The sequence below is a fragment of the Gouania willdenowi genome, chromosome 9 (assembly GCF_900634775.1).
Source record: "Gouania willdenowi chromosome 9, fGouWil2.1, whole genome shotgun sequence".
Taxonomy (NCBI): Eukaryota; Metazoa; Chordata; class Actinopteri; order Blenniiformes; family Gobiesocidae; genus Gouania; species Gouania willdenowi.
This window is the reverse complement of record NC_041052.1, coordinates 31,604,168-31,621,270: the sequence shown is the minus strand read 5'-3', so window position 1 is coordinate 31,621,270 and position 17,103 is coordinate 31,604,168. Positions and strand designations below refer to the sequence as shown.

At 37.2% G+C, this 17,103-nt stretch overlaps 1 protein-coding gene across 1 annotated transcript; it reads right to left on the bottom strand.

Annotated features, from left to right (window-relative positions):
* Positions 1-6,126: 6,126 nt before the first annotated feature.
* LOC114470089 (homeodomain-interacting protein kinase 3-like) lies at positions 6,127-14,038 on the bottom strand. The gene is made up of 8 exons (XM_028458103.1): positions 14,013-14,038; positions 13,767-13,890; positions 13,522-13,638; positions 13,342-13,434; positions 12,973-13,147; positions 11,808-11,882; positions 8,713-8,882; positions 6,127-6,189 (listed from the first exon to the last, which is right to left on the bottom strand). The coding sequence occupies exons 1-8, from the start codon at positions 14,036-14,038 to the stop codon at positions 6,127-6,129; spliced, it is 843 nt and encodes a 280-aa protein (XP_028313904.1).
* Positions 14,039-17,103: the final 3,065 nt, after the last annotated feature.

Sequence of the window (17,103 nt, the reverse complement as noted above, 5' to 3'; positions counted from 1 at the left end):
TCTTTAGTTATTGACTCAAATGGGGAGAATAAAACATGTAGTTTATCACCAGACTTTGTCTTAGAACTACTTCAGAAGCTGCTTTCATCTTCTGATTAGTTGTGTTTACGACAGTTAAAACCATGGCAACCGGCGCAGAGTCTGCGCATGCTCAGATGGTTCTAGCTGTGGTAGACACGTGTGTTGTCTGTCGTCTCCATCCGTGCCTGCTTCATACAGTCTACTTAAATATTCCCTGCTAGGTGAGCTGAAAATATTCATGGTGTAACACTGACTGTACTGTAATTGACTGTCATGGAATATACGTTTTAATGTCTTGTTAAGTTGTATTTTCTGAGGGAATGTTACTATAATGCTAATCACTGTTTAAGCTAATCGCTAGTTAGCTGCTGTGCTAAGTAGCTTCAGAAAGGATGGTAATTTATTTTTGTGCACAATTTAAGGACTATATTTTTATGTAACAATATCATTTATCTAATTTTTTAATATCATGGCTGAGAAAAGGGACAATATAAGCACAAGCTTATTGGATTTTAATCTATTTTTGCTTTTTTGTTTTGTATTTACTATTTTATTTTGCTTGGTACATATGTCAGTTTTGTTTGGGTGAGAATAAATGATATGAGGTTGACTGTATTTCTGTTCAAAATAATTTGTTTTATTTGGACTGATAGTAAACTGCTGTCATAACCCTGTAGTTGTGTTATGTTATACGTGGTCAAACTTACAGTATACAGTATATATATATCAGAGTAGATGTACAGTATGGATGGATGGAGGATTTGGTACAGTAGTATTTTGGAGCCTTAAGATTTTAAAACCGGCTGCTTTAACATACAGTCGGCCTTATTATAATATGTTAAGAAAATTAAGTGTACAGTCCAACATTTTGGAGTAAATAAACATCCTTTAACACGTTACAAAACACTGAACCATTGCTTTAATTAAACCCCAACAGATCGTCTTATTCTGTAGTTATTAGGTGTAAACTTTCTTAAAGTTGTGCCATTTGTTATGTTATAAATGTTTTGGTAATTGGCTACGTGCACAATATGGCGTCTAATAACTTCCTGTTACAGTTTGTGTGGGCAAGGACTTCCGGTCCCAACGTCCTGCCAATCAACCTGGATTGTTGTTGCTGTTAGCGAAGAGATCCAGCGTTGGAAAAATTAGTATGTTCGGTGTCTAAAAGAGGAGATTGGCCTATAATTATAGTTTCATGATAGGGATGTAACAATTAATCATAAGGCAGTTAAAAATCGATTCATAGGTATCAAGGTTCACATCGATGCTGTGAAAATTGAATCGCAGTACTTTTTTTTTAACCAGCAGAGGGTTATCCAGAAGTCATGGCGGCGGGCGAAATCTGCTAATACTTTCTTTCTGGCTGCCTTCTACTCTTAAACATATTCATAAATGATTCCTTACCCCTTTAGCACCAAAAGAATATCTGTAATATTAAGTGAATATCTGTAATATTAAGTGAATATCTGTAAAAGTCACGTTTTTCTATTAACCCTGTCTGCTAGCGTAGCATCTCTTCTTCACTGCACTTAGCTGCATGCCAACCGACCACTGTGTTACCATCGCCCTCTGCTGGTTCAAACAAATATCTGACACAAATACAGTGCAGACTTTTTTTTTTTAAGGTCCAATTGTTAAGTCACAAAATACATTTTCAGTTTCACTTTTAAAAAGAAAAACAACTATTATGCAGTTTTGTATTGTTTACTATGGAACCATAATTTAAATGAATTGGCTTCTTCATTTGTATTCTTCCTTTATTTATTTCATTCAAGATTTATTTTTAGTTAAATTGCATTGTTTGAATAGTTCATCAAGGGATTCTTTTGACAATAAAAAATAAAATGAAAATAGTACAGTATTTTCTAGTTTTTTTTCCCCCCAAAAAATAAAGGAATATTTTTCAGTCATTTAAGTACAGTCCCATTTTGTAAAATTAATCGTGAGAGAATCGTATCGTGAACCCAGTATCGTGAATCGAATCGTATCGGGAGTTTAGTGAATCGTTACATCCCTATTTCATGATACTCACGATACCCACGGTACCCAGCGGTGCCAAATTGTAACGGTTCCTACTATACTATAAATTCTACACGATGGTATTATCGTGGATTACGATACTACTGGTGCCAGTTTTGCAACCATTGCAACCGAACTCCACAGCTGCTGAATGATTAGCTGTTTGCCTGTTACTGGTGACGTCCGGAGTTATGATAGGCTGTTTCTGCATGCTGGGTGTGGCCGTCCGTTAGCTGATTGGCTGTTCATGTGTTTCTGCCGGCATGAAGGAACTGAAGACAGCTCCGCTTCAACAGGAACTTGCTTCAAAACAAACAACAAGCTAGAGTTCTGTCTCACCTGGACACGCGCACGGCTTACAGTCACAAACACGACACAACTCATGGCAGAAGCTCCGGGCCCGAGCGGCGAGTTTGCCGCGGCGGCGTCGTCGTCAGTGGCATCACTAATTTTGCTCAAAAAACCAAACTCCAAAAGTTCATTTGGAACTATTTTGGTTTTATAAGCTCTTGCTTCGGCCCACTCCTTTTGAGCAGAACTTTAACTGCTCAAATAAACAAATAAACTAAACTAAACTAAATTAAACGAGGCAGAGACGGTAAAGCAATAGGAGATCCACTGTGCAGGTGCTGTCACCAGCTATAGGAGCCAAAGGAGGGAATACTTTTTTGTTTGTTTTTTCCACACAGACTCAGAGCAGTCTTTTTTTATTTTTATTTTTTTTATTTACAGAGATATTTGCAATCTACAAACAATATTTACAAATTATATACATACAAAGGAGAGATCACATCCAATCTCATAAAACACCAGTGATGTCATAAAATGCATACAAATATAGTTTTCTCAGGGAATCAGTTCCTGTTTATTGTATTTTATTTTCTATGGTTTATTATGTTGGAGATAAAGCATTATTGTCAAATATATATAGTTTAGTTATTTATTTTTTTTGGTCGACTAACCGCGACGTGTGCCATAGTCTTGGTCGACCAACCATTTCCTTGGTTTCCTTGGTTGACTACAGCCCTAGTATTTATGTTTTGTATGCATTTCTTTCATTTTGTGTTTTTTTTGTTACGCATTAGCAGTAATTTTGCATATTTTTGCTGTTTTGTATAGTTTTCTGTCATTTTGGTAGCTGCCAAAAATTACACCATGTCTGTTGTTTTTGTGTTTGCTTTGTGTGTTGTTAGTCAGTATGTGCATTTTGAGTATTTTGTGTGGGATGTTATGAGTAAACTTGTGTATTTTTGTTTTCATTTTGTGTTTCAGAGTCATTTCTGTTCTCATTTTGTTTGTTTTTTTTCTATTTTTGTTGTTGTCTTATTTGTTTTTTGTGAGTAAATGTGTGTGCATCTCATCTGTTGTGCTTTTGTGCAATTTTTTTTTGTAATTTCTATATGTTTTGAGTAATTTTGTGTTTTTTGTTGTTTTGTGTCTTTTTGGCCCCATGTCTGATTAGAAACAAACCCAGGAAACATCACATCCTCCCAATTAGACAAAACACATACAAACCAGCCTTAAATCTGAGCAAAATGTTTTATTTGGGTTTATTTTTCGTCTTTGGCTTAAATCCATCCAGTTTGACAAAAAATGTACAGCACTTGGACAGGACTATGATACGAAAATACACAAAACCATTACAAAAACACACAAACCAACTAGAAAACTATTCACAATTAGGTCAAAAATGCACAATATGACAATTGGGATACAAAAAAATTACAACAACAAAACCTCCCACAGATTGACAACAATAACACAAATCAACTAGAAAAGATCTTTAATAGGTATATTCATTATTATTTTACATGCTTGCTTAGTGAACACATTGAAAGTTTAACTCCATAAATGTGCAAAATACAAATATATTAACTATACAGAAAGTAGAGGTGATATATACAATGGTATGTGCAAAAAGCTGTTTCATAATAGAAAGACATAGTGTTCGCTATGCATGGGCGCGTCTAAAGTGTGAATGCAGGTGGTGTGTAAGTTAAGTGGGGAAGGGGTGGGGGAGGTGTGTTGGGGGGGGGGGATGAATAGTTTGTTAGACTCTGATCACTCATTTAGGAGTCTAATGGTAGAGGGGAAGAAAGAGTTTTTGACTCTGCTGGTCCTGCATTTCACAAATAGACAGAATGAAAAGAAAAATACACAAAATCACTCCAAAAACATACAAAATACACAAAATAAAAGTAAAATATACATGATTATAACAAAAATACACAAAATCACTCCAAAACTACACAAAAATAAAAGTAAAATATACACAACAAGATGCTTGCTTAGTAAACGCGTTGTAAAGTTTAAACTGCATATTTTTGTTTGTAGAGCAAACGTCCCTCAGTCCACGAAATGACAGATAAATACTCAAAATGACAGAATAATACTCAAAATGACAGAATAATACTCAAAATGACAGAATAATACTCAAAATGACTCCAAAAACATACAACATAAAAGTGAAATGTATACATAATGATAACAAAACTACACAATCACTCCAAAAACACACAAAATAAAAGTAAATTATTCATAACGATAAGAAAAATACACAAAATGACCCCAAAAACATGCAAAAATGCACACAGGGCCTGTACTACGAAGCTAGATACAGCAAGTGATGCCTGGATTTATCTATGTTAGAGGGCTTCACATAACCAAACATTATCCATCAGAGAGTTCCTTTATTACAAAGTGAGATATTAACTCCAACCAGGATCTTCTTTTGTACTCGCTCAGATCTTATCCACTTCATAACCTGGTCCTGACTAGGTTAGGTGTTCAGCCTCAGTTATCACAAAGATTTAGCCCGAAATCTAGATTTGTAGTACAGGCCCACGATGACAGAAAAATATACAAAACAACAAAATACACAAACTAAAAGTAAAATATACATAATGATAAGAAAATGACTCCAAAATGACAAAAATTCACTAAATTTATAACAAAAATACACAGAATGACTTCAAAAACACACAAAACAACAACAGAAATATACAATTGGACCATTAACATAAATAATTAATAATAAATATAAACATATTTACTGGAAAGATACAAGATCCTACAATGTAAACAAAACAACCAAAGAATATACCGTATTTTTCTGACTATAAGGCGCACCGGTTTGTTATTATTAATATTATTATTATTAAGACGCATTAAGTGAAATAAAATAGTCAAATAAGTCAAACTTTATTCAACTCATTAACAATAATTCTCAACATCGTTAACACATAAAATACAGAACAATACACTCACTTTTTCAGTTCAGTATGTTGAAGCACAGTAGTTAATTTCATACATAAGGCGCACCTGATTATAAGGCGCACTGTCAATTTTTGAGAAAATTAAAGGATTTTAAGTGTGCCTTATAGTCAAAATGCACAAAATTTATAGATAAACATGCAAAAGGACAAAAATATACACAAAACAACACACAAAAAAACCACACAAGCTCTTTGTTGTTTCCTGTCATAGTGCTCTGATTGGTCACTGTTCTAATGTTGACATGAATGTTGATCATGTGACGTGATCAGATTCAATCACATGTCTGTGGCTCTGCCCACCATGATAAAAGTATCCTATCTCTGATCTCATTTGATTGGAAAAACACTCATTGAATTTGTATCAAATATGAGTTTTATGAATCCACATCAGAGCTTCAGTATGTGTGTGTGTGTGTGTGTGTGTTTTATTATTCCTATGACTTCCTGTGTGTGTTACTCTTGTCCTATGCCTGGTGCTCACACAGTTCCAAACAGAGCTCTGCTCTGTGAGGCTTTCTGGGACTTTCCCACATTTGCTTATTGTGTGCAACTGTCAGGGCATTGATGGCTTTCACTCTCACTTCCTGTTTCTCTCTAACTACTAATAAGCCATCAGCTGAAGAAATGAAAGTGAAAGGATGCAGAATGAGCTCCTTCTTGAGAATCAGCAGCTTTGATTCAGAAATGGCTTCTTTATTCACTTTGTTTACTGCACCTAATCACTCACCGTGCAGGTGATTTGTTCTTTTCTGTGTTTTGTTTGTTTTTGTTGCAGTTTTTTTTGTGTACTCTTGTTGCTGTTTTTGTGCTATTTTATTAGGCCCGAGCGCCACGAGCTGGCGAACAGCCTTGTGCTCTCGTAGTGGCCATACTACAAGGGAGGAGGTGGAGCCTATGCGAACGCCACGTGCCCGTCAGTGACAAGGGACCCTTGTCACGTCGTAGATTGGAATTAGTATTTTCCCATAATTATCCCATATTTTAATGTAATAATAATTAAAAGATGTCTTACTAAACTGAACGCCGTCACTAGCCGCGCAAGAACTGCCATCTGAAGTGTCCTGAGTGGCAGTTCTCGCGAGATTAGTACCGACAGCGGCAACAAACCCGGAAACAACTCAGAAAACAGATGAATGAATGAAGACGTTCCAGCGAAAAAAAACTAAGAACTGGTGTAAATACGTTGTGAAATGTGACAGTGAGTTTATCTTCCTAAAGAGCAGCAGGATGTGACACAGTTACACGTTCTGTTAGATTAATAACTGAGATTTTAACATCTACCACAGTGGAAGGAATGACGGAAGTCACCATGAAAAATCAATCAATCACAAGCGCCACAAATTTACACTGCTTTAAAAAAGTGTTAAAGAATGTAAAGTCTGTAATAAATGTGTTTAATAAGTCATTAGTGAATACCAGAGAACCACGAGTGAGCATGAAAAAATATCAGAAATTATATAATGAAAATAAAATGTTAATCTTTAACTTAAAGACAAGCAATGTGAAATTAACAGTAAATATGCAACGTGTTGACTTGTATATGAACTGTAAGTCTATTAAATAAACACGTGCTTCATATACACATTTATGTTTTTATTTAGGCTGTTTTATAATTTAGGAATTAGGCCTGGGCAATATATCGAGATTCAAGATGTATCGAGTTTTCTATTTTGGCGATATAGAAAACTATAATATTTCATGTATCATATGAAACAAAATACTATAGGAGAACATGTAAAGCTCATTTAGATGATTGATGAGTGCACATATTGTGCAGCTGTTTGTTAATAAATTTTTGCATCAGCAAATTTAACCCAGAATTGTCTTTCTGGTCAGACTTTATTTGATAAAATTATCAAGATTTTTATCGTATATCATCATTTTGAGAAAATATATTGAGATATGAGTTTTGGTCCATATCACCCAGCCCTAGGAGGAATGTTCACAGCATTTTAATGTTAATAAAGGTCGACCTACCGGATTCTAATCACATAATTGTATTTAGTAAGTGGTTGACAAGTGGGTATTTTACATTTCTTATACATCTATCTTAAAATATAAGGGAGACTGGAGCTTGGTTAAGTGGGTGGGACGTCTCGTAGTGGGCGCCAGAAAATTTCCCTTATTTTCAATTCCAAAACTTGACAGGTATGTATCTGATAATGAGTTACATAAAGTTATGGTTAATAAATAACTCTGATTTCCTATAATTAAACCAGATCAAGCTGATGATTTAATCATTTAGTATATTTAGGTGTAATAATCTCAATAGTTACATTAGACTAATGGGACCAGCTTTGTCTGTGAACACGTGAAATATAATTTAAAAATATTACGTTTCGCAAGTTTGGACGGATTAATAGTGACATTATTATTTATGTTAACATTTATTTCACACAACGTGTGACATGTTTAACTTTTACTCTTCCATAGTAAAGTGTTAAATCTGACCATAAACAAATCGATGGCTCTCTGTGGCTTCATGACAGTAAGACGTGTTTTTTATTTGGTCTGTTCCTTATATGGAGTGGTTAGGATTAGCTCTTAGCCCAGGCCTTTATATGACAGTTGCTTGACAGGAAAGGGGGTCAGAGAGAGCAGGGAATGACACGCAGGAAAGGGTCCCAGGCCGGAATCGAACCTGGACCCGCTGCAGGTGAGGAGCTATAGCCTCTGTACATGGGGCGGGCGCTCTACCCACTGAGCTAAACAGCGCCCCCTGTAAGTCCTGGATTGTTGGTTCTCCTATTTGTGAAATCAACAATAAAACATGATGGCATCGTGTTGTTTTTAGAAGAAAGAAAAGTCATGTACTGATAAAAAAATGCAGTTCTCAGGTTGTTTTGAACCGAGCTTGCGCACGCATTCACCTAATTTAATATGCATACATCACACAGAATGGGTCTATATAACACCTGTATAAATCTGTATGATGGGTGATGTTAAACAGACTCTGGGCGTCTCTGGGCACAAGTCATGAGGGCCCGCCTTCTCCAGCTCCCCTGAGCCGTGGTAGAGGCCCAGCTACCTGAGTCCTATCTCCTACCGGGCCGGGGGCGTGCCGCCCTCCCAGCCCCCCCTGTAGCTCCGCCCCTGTTCCTATGAGCACTGCACTCATATTTATGAAAAATATATTTTATTATTTCTTGTTTAAATATGGCTTTATGTTTAGGACACTTGGATATTTGGTGTTTAAAGTATGGATATTTAGTTTGGGTACTATTAAAGCATTTTAATACATTACTCCAAATTCTGCCAATTCTCAAATGCCGTTTCTGCACATTTTTTCCCACTTTCAAGACATTTTCACCACTTATAAAACCTTTCCACCACTTTTCCACCTTATGTTAAAGGACAGCAGGTGACATAAGAACATCTCCCATAATAAAAATACACTGCTGATCTGGGGGGCTCGGCCGGTGCTCCGACTTGCAGCGTCCCCTTGGTGCCCCAGGCGGCTGGGGATGTGGCCGTCATCCTTGGGCGGGCTGCAGCCGGTGCTGCTTCTGTTCCAGATCCTTCTGGCCTGGGGTCCGGTTCCTACTGACTTGGGCCTTGGTGTTGCTGTATCCAGAATAATAATAATCTTACTCAACAAGAACTGTTGGAATCAGAATCATTAAAAGCCAAACGATGCCCAACCCTAACAAAGAGGAAACACTCTGCGGTGTGTAGGTGACCAGCCATGTTTTTTCTTGGCAGAAATACTTTTACATTACATTACATTACTTTTTACTGTACATTCAGCTAACATAAAAATCTTGTTTTCAAATGTGTAGAATAATTGTGAATTTATCAGTAGCAGTAGTAGTTTTAATATTTTAGTTAATTTTCTGCAGGCACCTTTTTTCTCCATCAAATGTATTTAAAAGAAACTAAAATTAAAGAGAGAATGTTATTTAACTGTCGAACCTTGTCAAAATTTCATTTATTTATATATTTTTTTCAATTTTAAAAAAAAATGTTCATGGTCTTGGTCTTGGTCTTGGTCTCGGCTCCCGAAAGTCTTGGTCTTGTCTTGGTCTCGGCGCATTCTGGTCTCGGGCAAGTCTTGGTTTCGGGCAAATCTTGGTCTTGGATAGTGTGGTCTTGAACTCAACACTACCTGTGGATGACATCACAGGGTTAGGAAACGGCAATCACGTTTGCTTTGACTATCAGAGCACTTCCACTATGTGACGTAATACGCTGACGGCTGCGAAGATTAGTGACATCCACTGTGGTGAAAAAACTAAAAATTCTGAAAATGGACTAAAACCACATTTATAACACTTTACGCTGATATAATATAAAAAAAATCACAAGGTTTGAATGTAAATCAAAGGAAAAGAGGTTACCAGGCTATGAGGAATAAAAGTGAAACTAAAAGAACGTCACATTGAGAATGGTTGCTCACACTCACCTTCTGCTCACAAATATGAATTATGTTGAATAAAACATAATGTGGCTACAAATGTCTCTGATTTCTTATTCTTGAACCACAGTGTCTTTTTTATGTCAGTTATAATCTGATAATATGTCTTACATATAATAATATATGGGTTCTAGATTATTTTAAGTTGTTCAAGACATATTATTGCATTGAACTTGAATGATCTCCGTTATTTATCAGTGCTCAGGTGTGCATTTCTCTTTAAATGTTGTCGCCACAAGGAATTGTGGGTCAGAATTATTTCTTCTCTTTTGGTAAGGGATGCATCAGTGTTTCCTAGGCTAAAGGAGGTAAAAAAGGAAACATTGAGCCTCTATTCCTGGGCTTAAAGAGAACTCGAACACTCTTTATCATGGTCCCCATTTAACTCATTCAGTGCCAGCCATTTTCAAAATTTCTAACCCCACTAAATGAGTTAAACAATTCCGGGGATGAAGGAACAGTGGATAATAAAGCAGATAGGAGGGACTGTTCAGACGCAGCCCTGGTGTTTGTAAACACCAGGAGAATCCATCTTGCAGGCAAGGTTACCATATTTGATCCTTGAACTAAAATGAGTTTGACGCAAACAATTCTAGCCTCTGGCAGGCGCCTCCGACACATCAGAGTGAACACAGAAAGACTCAGGAAGAGCTTCTTTCCTCATGCTGTCCTCAGTTAAAAAACATAGATCTGCACATTGCACTTTGACACCTCTGGACAATATAACATTTTTATATTTTTTTATATTCTATACATTCAATTATCATTTTTAAACTACTTTACATTGCTATTTAACTGGACCCCGGTCACTTTGCACTTTGCATATTTTACATGATGACACTTTGCACTGTTTACAGTATTCTATTCTGTGTTTTATGTTTTGTGCATTCAAATAACGCTTTTTATTTTTTGCTTTGTGTTATATTTTTTCTGCAAATATGTGCATTACTAAATTGAGTGTTTGTTGTTGCATGGCCTTGCGGGACAGTCTTTTACATTTCACTGCACATCTGTATGAGCATGTGACAAATACAAATCTTGAATCTTGAATCCTGAACACAGGGAAAACGTGCACACTACATGCAGAAAGATCACAGCTTCAGTCCAGGAGTCAAACCCAGGGCCTTCCTGCTTTGAAGCAAAAGTGCCAACTACTGATTTACAATAAATCCTGCCACATTCAATCATGATTGGTTGCAAATTGATTGACTAAGAAGAAAAAGGAGAAAACTCATTTAAAGTGTGTTTTAAATCCTATACCACTGGTATTGGGTGGTATCCTCAAATTATTCATTTTGGTGGCAGAAAAGCTGTAGGTTGTGTTAGTTTTCAAATATATTGGGAAATGATGGTGTGATTTTGGTTGGTTGGTTGATTGGTTGTTGGTTGGTTGGCTTGCCTTTAAATTTAAAATGATTCTTATTTCAAAAGTGAACTGATTATCTTGATTGTCAAATATTTACATTTCAAAGAAAATAATGAAGTTTATAACAAAGTCAAAATAACACTTAATTATCTAATAATAACTTAAGGTAGCAATGTAATGCCAAATCTCTTTAACCTGCTTATCCTGCTTGATTTCGTCTGATACTTTGACGGCATTTTAAAAAAATCCCCTATATATGCAGTGATTGTGTTTTGCACTATATAATAATAACGTACTGTGAAAATGTCTCAGGCAAGTGAGTAAAAAGGCTGTAAACTAAAGACAGAGATATGCGAGCCACTGCATTGTGTATCTTTTGTAAAAGTGGGCCGGGCCTGCATCCAGGAAAACCATGCGGCTACCGAGGGTGCCCTCTGCTGTAAGGGTGCCAAAGTGCACCCCCCCCAAAAAAAAGACCTGGAGCTCAACGCTTTAAAGACAGTGGAGATGATAGCAGACTTCAGGAAGAACCCAGCCCCCCTCACCCCCCTCACCCTGGGAGACTCTACAGTGAGCTCTGTGGAGTACTTCTGCTTCCTGGGGACCATCATCACAAAGGACCTCAAGTGGGAGCTGAACATCAGCTCCCTTGTCAGAAAAGCTCAGCAGAGGATGTACTTCCTGCGGCAGCTGAAGAAGTTCAGTCTGCCAACAAAGATGATGGTGAACTTCCACAGCTCCATTATCCAGTCCATCTTCTGCTCCTCCATCACCATCTGGTACGCTGCAGATACGGCCAAAGACAAGGCAAGACTGCAGAGTATCATCCACTCTGCAGAGAAGATAATCGGCTGCAATCTGCCCTCCCTTCAGGACCCGTACGCTTCCAGGATTCTGAGGCGTGCAGGAAAGATTGTTGCCGACCCCTCCCACCCCGGTCATAAACTGTTTCAATCTCTCAGGAAGAAAGTTTCGGTCAATCAGGACCAGAACCTCCAGACACAAAAACAGCCTCTTTCCCTCTGCCACCATTCACATGAAAACAGCCCCATATATCAGATTTTCTACCATCACAAATGTTTTACCAATTCTAAATATATGAAATATATGATCTATTATTGTATCAGTGGCTAAATATATTTTGAAAAGGGTCAAAATGACAAAAAGTAGTGTGGAAATAAAGAAGGTTTGAGATCTAGATTATTCATTCAATACATTTATTTACAAATATACATGTACCATGCAATTATACAAAGAACTAAACAAACAAAGAATAAAAACTAATTACTCCTTCACAGAGGAAGACAAGCAACCTGAAAATCTTTTTTGAAGTCGAGAGAAGAACTTCCTTACTGACACACTCCCCCTCTCTCTCTCTCTCTGGCTTTTTCTCTCTCTCTCACTCTCTTGCTTTCTCTCTTTGGCTTTCTCTCTCTTTCTCACTTTTTCTCTCACTCTCTCTCTTAAAAGTTCAGCACGCCCTGTCCAAAGTCGAGAGAAGAACTTCTGAACTCGTTTCAGGAATCTGCCCGAGAACCTCATAGAGTTGGAGGCAGGGAAGGAGACGCCTTCTGCATTAGGTCCATTAGAAGAGGGAAACAATTTCACAGGAGAACGTGGGACATCCTCAATCCAATCTTCTGATACATGTGTCTCACAATGTCCACATTTGTTGTTTGCAGGAGACAGTGGGGACTCATCATCCCCATTTTCTGTTTCATGTTTCTTACTGTGCCCATCTTGGCCAGATGAAAGAGTAATGTCATCTATTTCTTTAGTAGGAGGAAAAATAAAAAAAAAGATTATATAGAAATTCAATAGAACAACTAGTTGATCACCATGTGCGTGATTGTCTCCACAGTGCAGTCACTCACTATTCTCTGCTGTCTGGCTCCTGGGCTGGCTCAGGTATGACCCTGTGATAAAGGGATGCTGAAGAGCCTCAACAGGAGAGATTCTCAGATCCCCATCCAGATGTAACAACTCTTTTAGGAAGTCGATGAACACCTTCCTGTCTTCCATTTCTTCAGCATCCTCTACTTCAGAGATCTAGATTCAAAAAAAAAAAAAAATAAGAGTTAGGTCAATGCACAAGTTCACACCTATCTTGCTCATGACATAACAAAAAAAAAAAAAAAAACGTGAATAAATTCAGCTCATTAACGCATTTCTAAGGTGGGTTGCATTTTAAAGAAGAAATCTCTACTAAGTATTTGAACTCAAATACCGTAGAGAACACTTACATAGAGCAGGTCATCCAATGATGAGAAATGAGCACGAGATTTGGGCCACTCCTCTGCTTTCTTTTTGTTTCTAGATGAGTATTCTTCTGGGGTCTGTGGAAACACAACAACAATGAAAAGGGTTTATGAGAAGTTTAGGGCAACAATCAAGGTTCAACAACAATGAAAACTATGTTTTACCAGCAGCCTCCATTGTGTGCCAAATTCATCCTCTTTACAAAAGAATCTCTGGCTGTACATGCCAAAGCGGAGGTGGTATTTCGACGGCATGCCCAGCATCTCCACCATGCACTTCATCTGCAGAAAGAACACACAATTACACATATTAGGGGCAGTTACTCAAGACTTACTATACATGTGGAAAAGAGAACACGTGTCATTAAATGGATGGAGGGATGATGTATATAAAAAAAGAAAAGACCTACCATGAGGTATTCACAGTGGATAGGAAAGAGATGATCATTGAGGTAGAGAAAGGCCAGCGTACAGCCCACTCCCCACATGTCAATGGCTCCTGAAAATGGAAGGCCAAGACAAACCTCTGGGGCCCTGCGACGCAAAATGAATGAAATACACTTTAGAAAAATGTTGCTTAGCATTAACTACAAACACTATAATGACAGAGGTTTGTTACAAAAACACAGAAGTAATTCAGGGTGACACCCTCATACCTGTAGCCGATGGGCTGAAGAATCATCCCGGGACAGATGGCAGAGAATGAAGAAGCCATTCCAAAGTCAACCAGCTTCACTCTGACTGGATCCTCGTCTATGTCGGCCAACATAACATTGTCGGGCTTGATGTCGCCATGCATGACCCTTACAGACTTTAGTCCCTGCAATGCCACCAACAGCTATAGAGACACAATTAGAAAAGACATGATTAGAATAGAGTTTCTCTTATTCAGATGTTTAAGATCAGGTTTGCACATCAAGCTTTCTTAAATCAATTAGCAAGCATTACCATGGGATTAAAACGATTCTTACCTGCTCTGCAATGGGGCGGATATTGTGTACTTTAATTGAACAGACTAGATGGGATAAATCCACGTCCAACAACTCAAAGACAAGGCAGTTATAGCCCAAGTATTGAAATTGTTCGTAGAATTTAACCACATTGATGTTGTCTGCATTCAATGAGCTGATGGTCTTCAGCATGGACACCTGAAAGGAAAGAAGCACTATTAGATCACCTTTATATCGCTGTACCTCAACAGTTCATAGTCCTGTTGGAGGCCAAAAAACTAGGAGAGATCCAAACACCTACCTCATCCTCTATGTCTTGCAAAAACTCCTTCTTCAGAATTTTTACCGCCACTGCGCTGCTGCTGTTATCAGCCCAGCACTTTGCCACTTCTCCGAAGCTGCCTTCTCCAATAAATTGGAGGATGGTGTAATGAGTGGAGTTGCTCTGCAGGACCTGCCCTACCATTAGAGGATGTGCTGTTAAAGTGGACAGACAGAGCACATGGTTAGTATTCAGAATTCAAACATTAAGACTCACACAAACAAGGAAATCTCATCCTGTCCTGGAAAATTACTTCATATAAGAAGTCCTGTCTCAGCACTGACTGCATGTGTAGGACGTCCTCATTTTGTTTGTTGATACACTCAGAGTATGAGCCAAGTTATTTTTCACAGTTAAAAGGTATAGTAGTAGTAGGTAGTAATACATGGTCTCAGTTTTCAAGAGCTCCTCATGCTATATGACATCTATTCTGTAAACATTGAAGTCAAACACTCTTATTTTATGTATTATAAGTACCTACCTTTGACTCTGGAAGCTCTCTCAAACTGTTCCTAACAGTATTAGCTATATCAAATATTGAACTGTTTTTTTTTTTTTCAATGAAAAATATTTTTCATGATTTGAAACCCGAGTAAATATTTTCTAATAATAATCTGCATGTTTTTAAATATATTTAAATCTAGTGATTCCCTTCATGACAATGGTACAGTTTTTTTTCATCTTAGCAGATAAAACTTCATCCTCATATTTTGTCTGTAAAGTCTGTTTTACCTGTTGCAGCCATTCCTCATTTAGGTTTTTCACAGTTTAAGTTTTCAAACTTTACAAAAATGCTAGTTTTACTACTTGATATTCACATACAAAGAGAGACAGGTTCCAACTGAACCACTAGCACTGAGAGTAGCTACTGAAGTTCTGGTTCTCTTTCATCTTGCAACCACGGCAACCATTGACTTTCAAGTAAAAGCGCCAACAAGGGCGTAACATCTGTTTGAAAATTGGGTAGGTCGCAAATGAATCCATCCGGGGGTTGGGGGGGGGGGTTATTGCGGGGGTCTGGTGGTCCTCCCCCAGAAAATTTTCAACAAATGCATTATTTTCCTGCATTCTGGTCCTCTTTAGCCTCATGAACAAGTAAAAAAATCTGTTTAAATTTGTTGTTACAATAATCTTACTGAACTCAGTCACACTTCTGTCACAACAGTGCGTAATTAATAAACAAACTGTATTTCTTTACTTTTTATTTCATGTTGCAACAAATAAATCACAGAAATACAGGGTTGATACAGGCTGAAGCAAGTCAAATTGTGATTTTTAATACCACTTTATGCCCAAATACTACATTTTGATGCCACAAATGCAGAAAAAAATTGGCACAAATTTAAGATTTGATTTCATCAAACAGAGGAACTACAATTGGTGAAAACAAAAAGTTTTCAGCAAAAAATGTGTTAAATTACATCCAAAAATGTAGCTGAATATGTTTTAGATCATGATTATGGTATATTTAATTAACTTATACAGTAAGACCTGTTGATAAATGTCATAATTTCCTAATAAATTTAGATTTAATGCCAGTTTGAATCCAACTTAATGCTTTTTAAATAACAATTAAGGCCTAGATTTTGGGACACTTCATTAAATGACTTTTAATGCTTTTTAACGCTCCACGAAAACCCAGGAATACACAAATGTTCCAAAAGTTTTTTTTCCGTCTGTCTGAAAATGAAAGAAATTGTTGACAGATTGTTGTTTTGTTTATCTCATCAAGCTTTTCTTGATGAATATGACATACCACAACATGGTTTTGTCTTTTTTGTAACATTATCATTAAGACTCACATAAACATAGAAATCTCATCCTGTCCTGTTATTTTAAAGTTTGAGTTTAAGAAATCAGGCCTGCAAATCCACTTTAATCTACATTTTAAAAATAAATAATTATATTTGATTCCTTTCATGACTACTGTACAGTTTTCTTTCATCTGAGCAGATTAAATTTCATCCTCATATTTTGTCTGTATAGTCTGTCTTACCTGCTGCAGCCATTCCTCACTCAGGTCTTCACAATTTAAGCTTTCAAACTTCACAAAAATGCTAGTTTTACTTTTTGATACTCAGAAGAGAGACAGTTCCCAACTAAACCACTAGTGCTGAGAGTAGCTACTGCAGTTCTGGTTGTCTTTCATCTCTTCATTCTCTTTCATTTTGCAACCATGGCAACCATTGGCTTTCAAGTAAACACATCATGAAAGTGTTTCCTATATTCAGGGCCGACCCTGCTGCCAGGCAAACCAGGCGGCCGCCTAGGGTGCCATTTTCTGGAGGGGTGCCACATTGCAACCCCCCCACAAGAAAAAAAATAACAATAATTTAAAAATGTATAGTAAATATGAAACACACCCTTTTCAATCACATGTTTTTTCCTCATTAAAATATCAATATAAAAAATCTGGTGGTACTTATATGATACATATACTGTATGTATAACGCCAACATATCTAAATCCATAGAA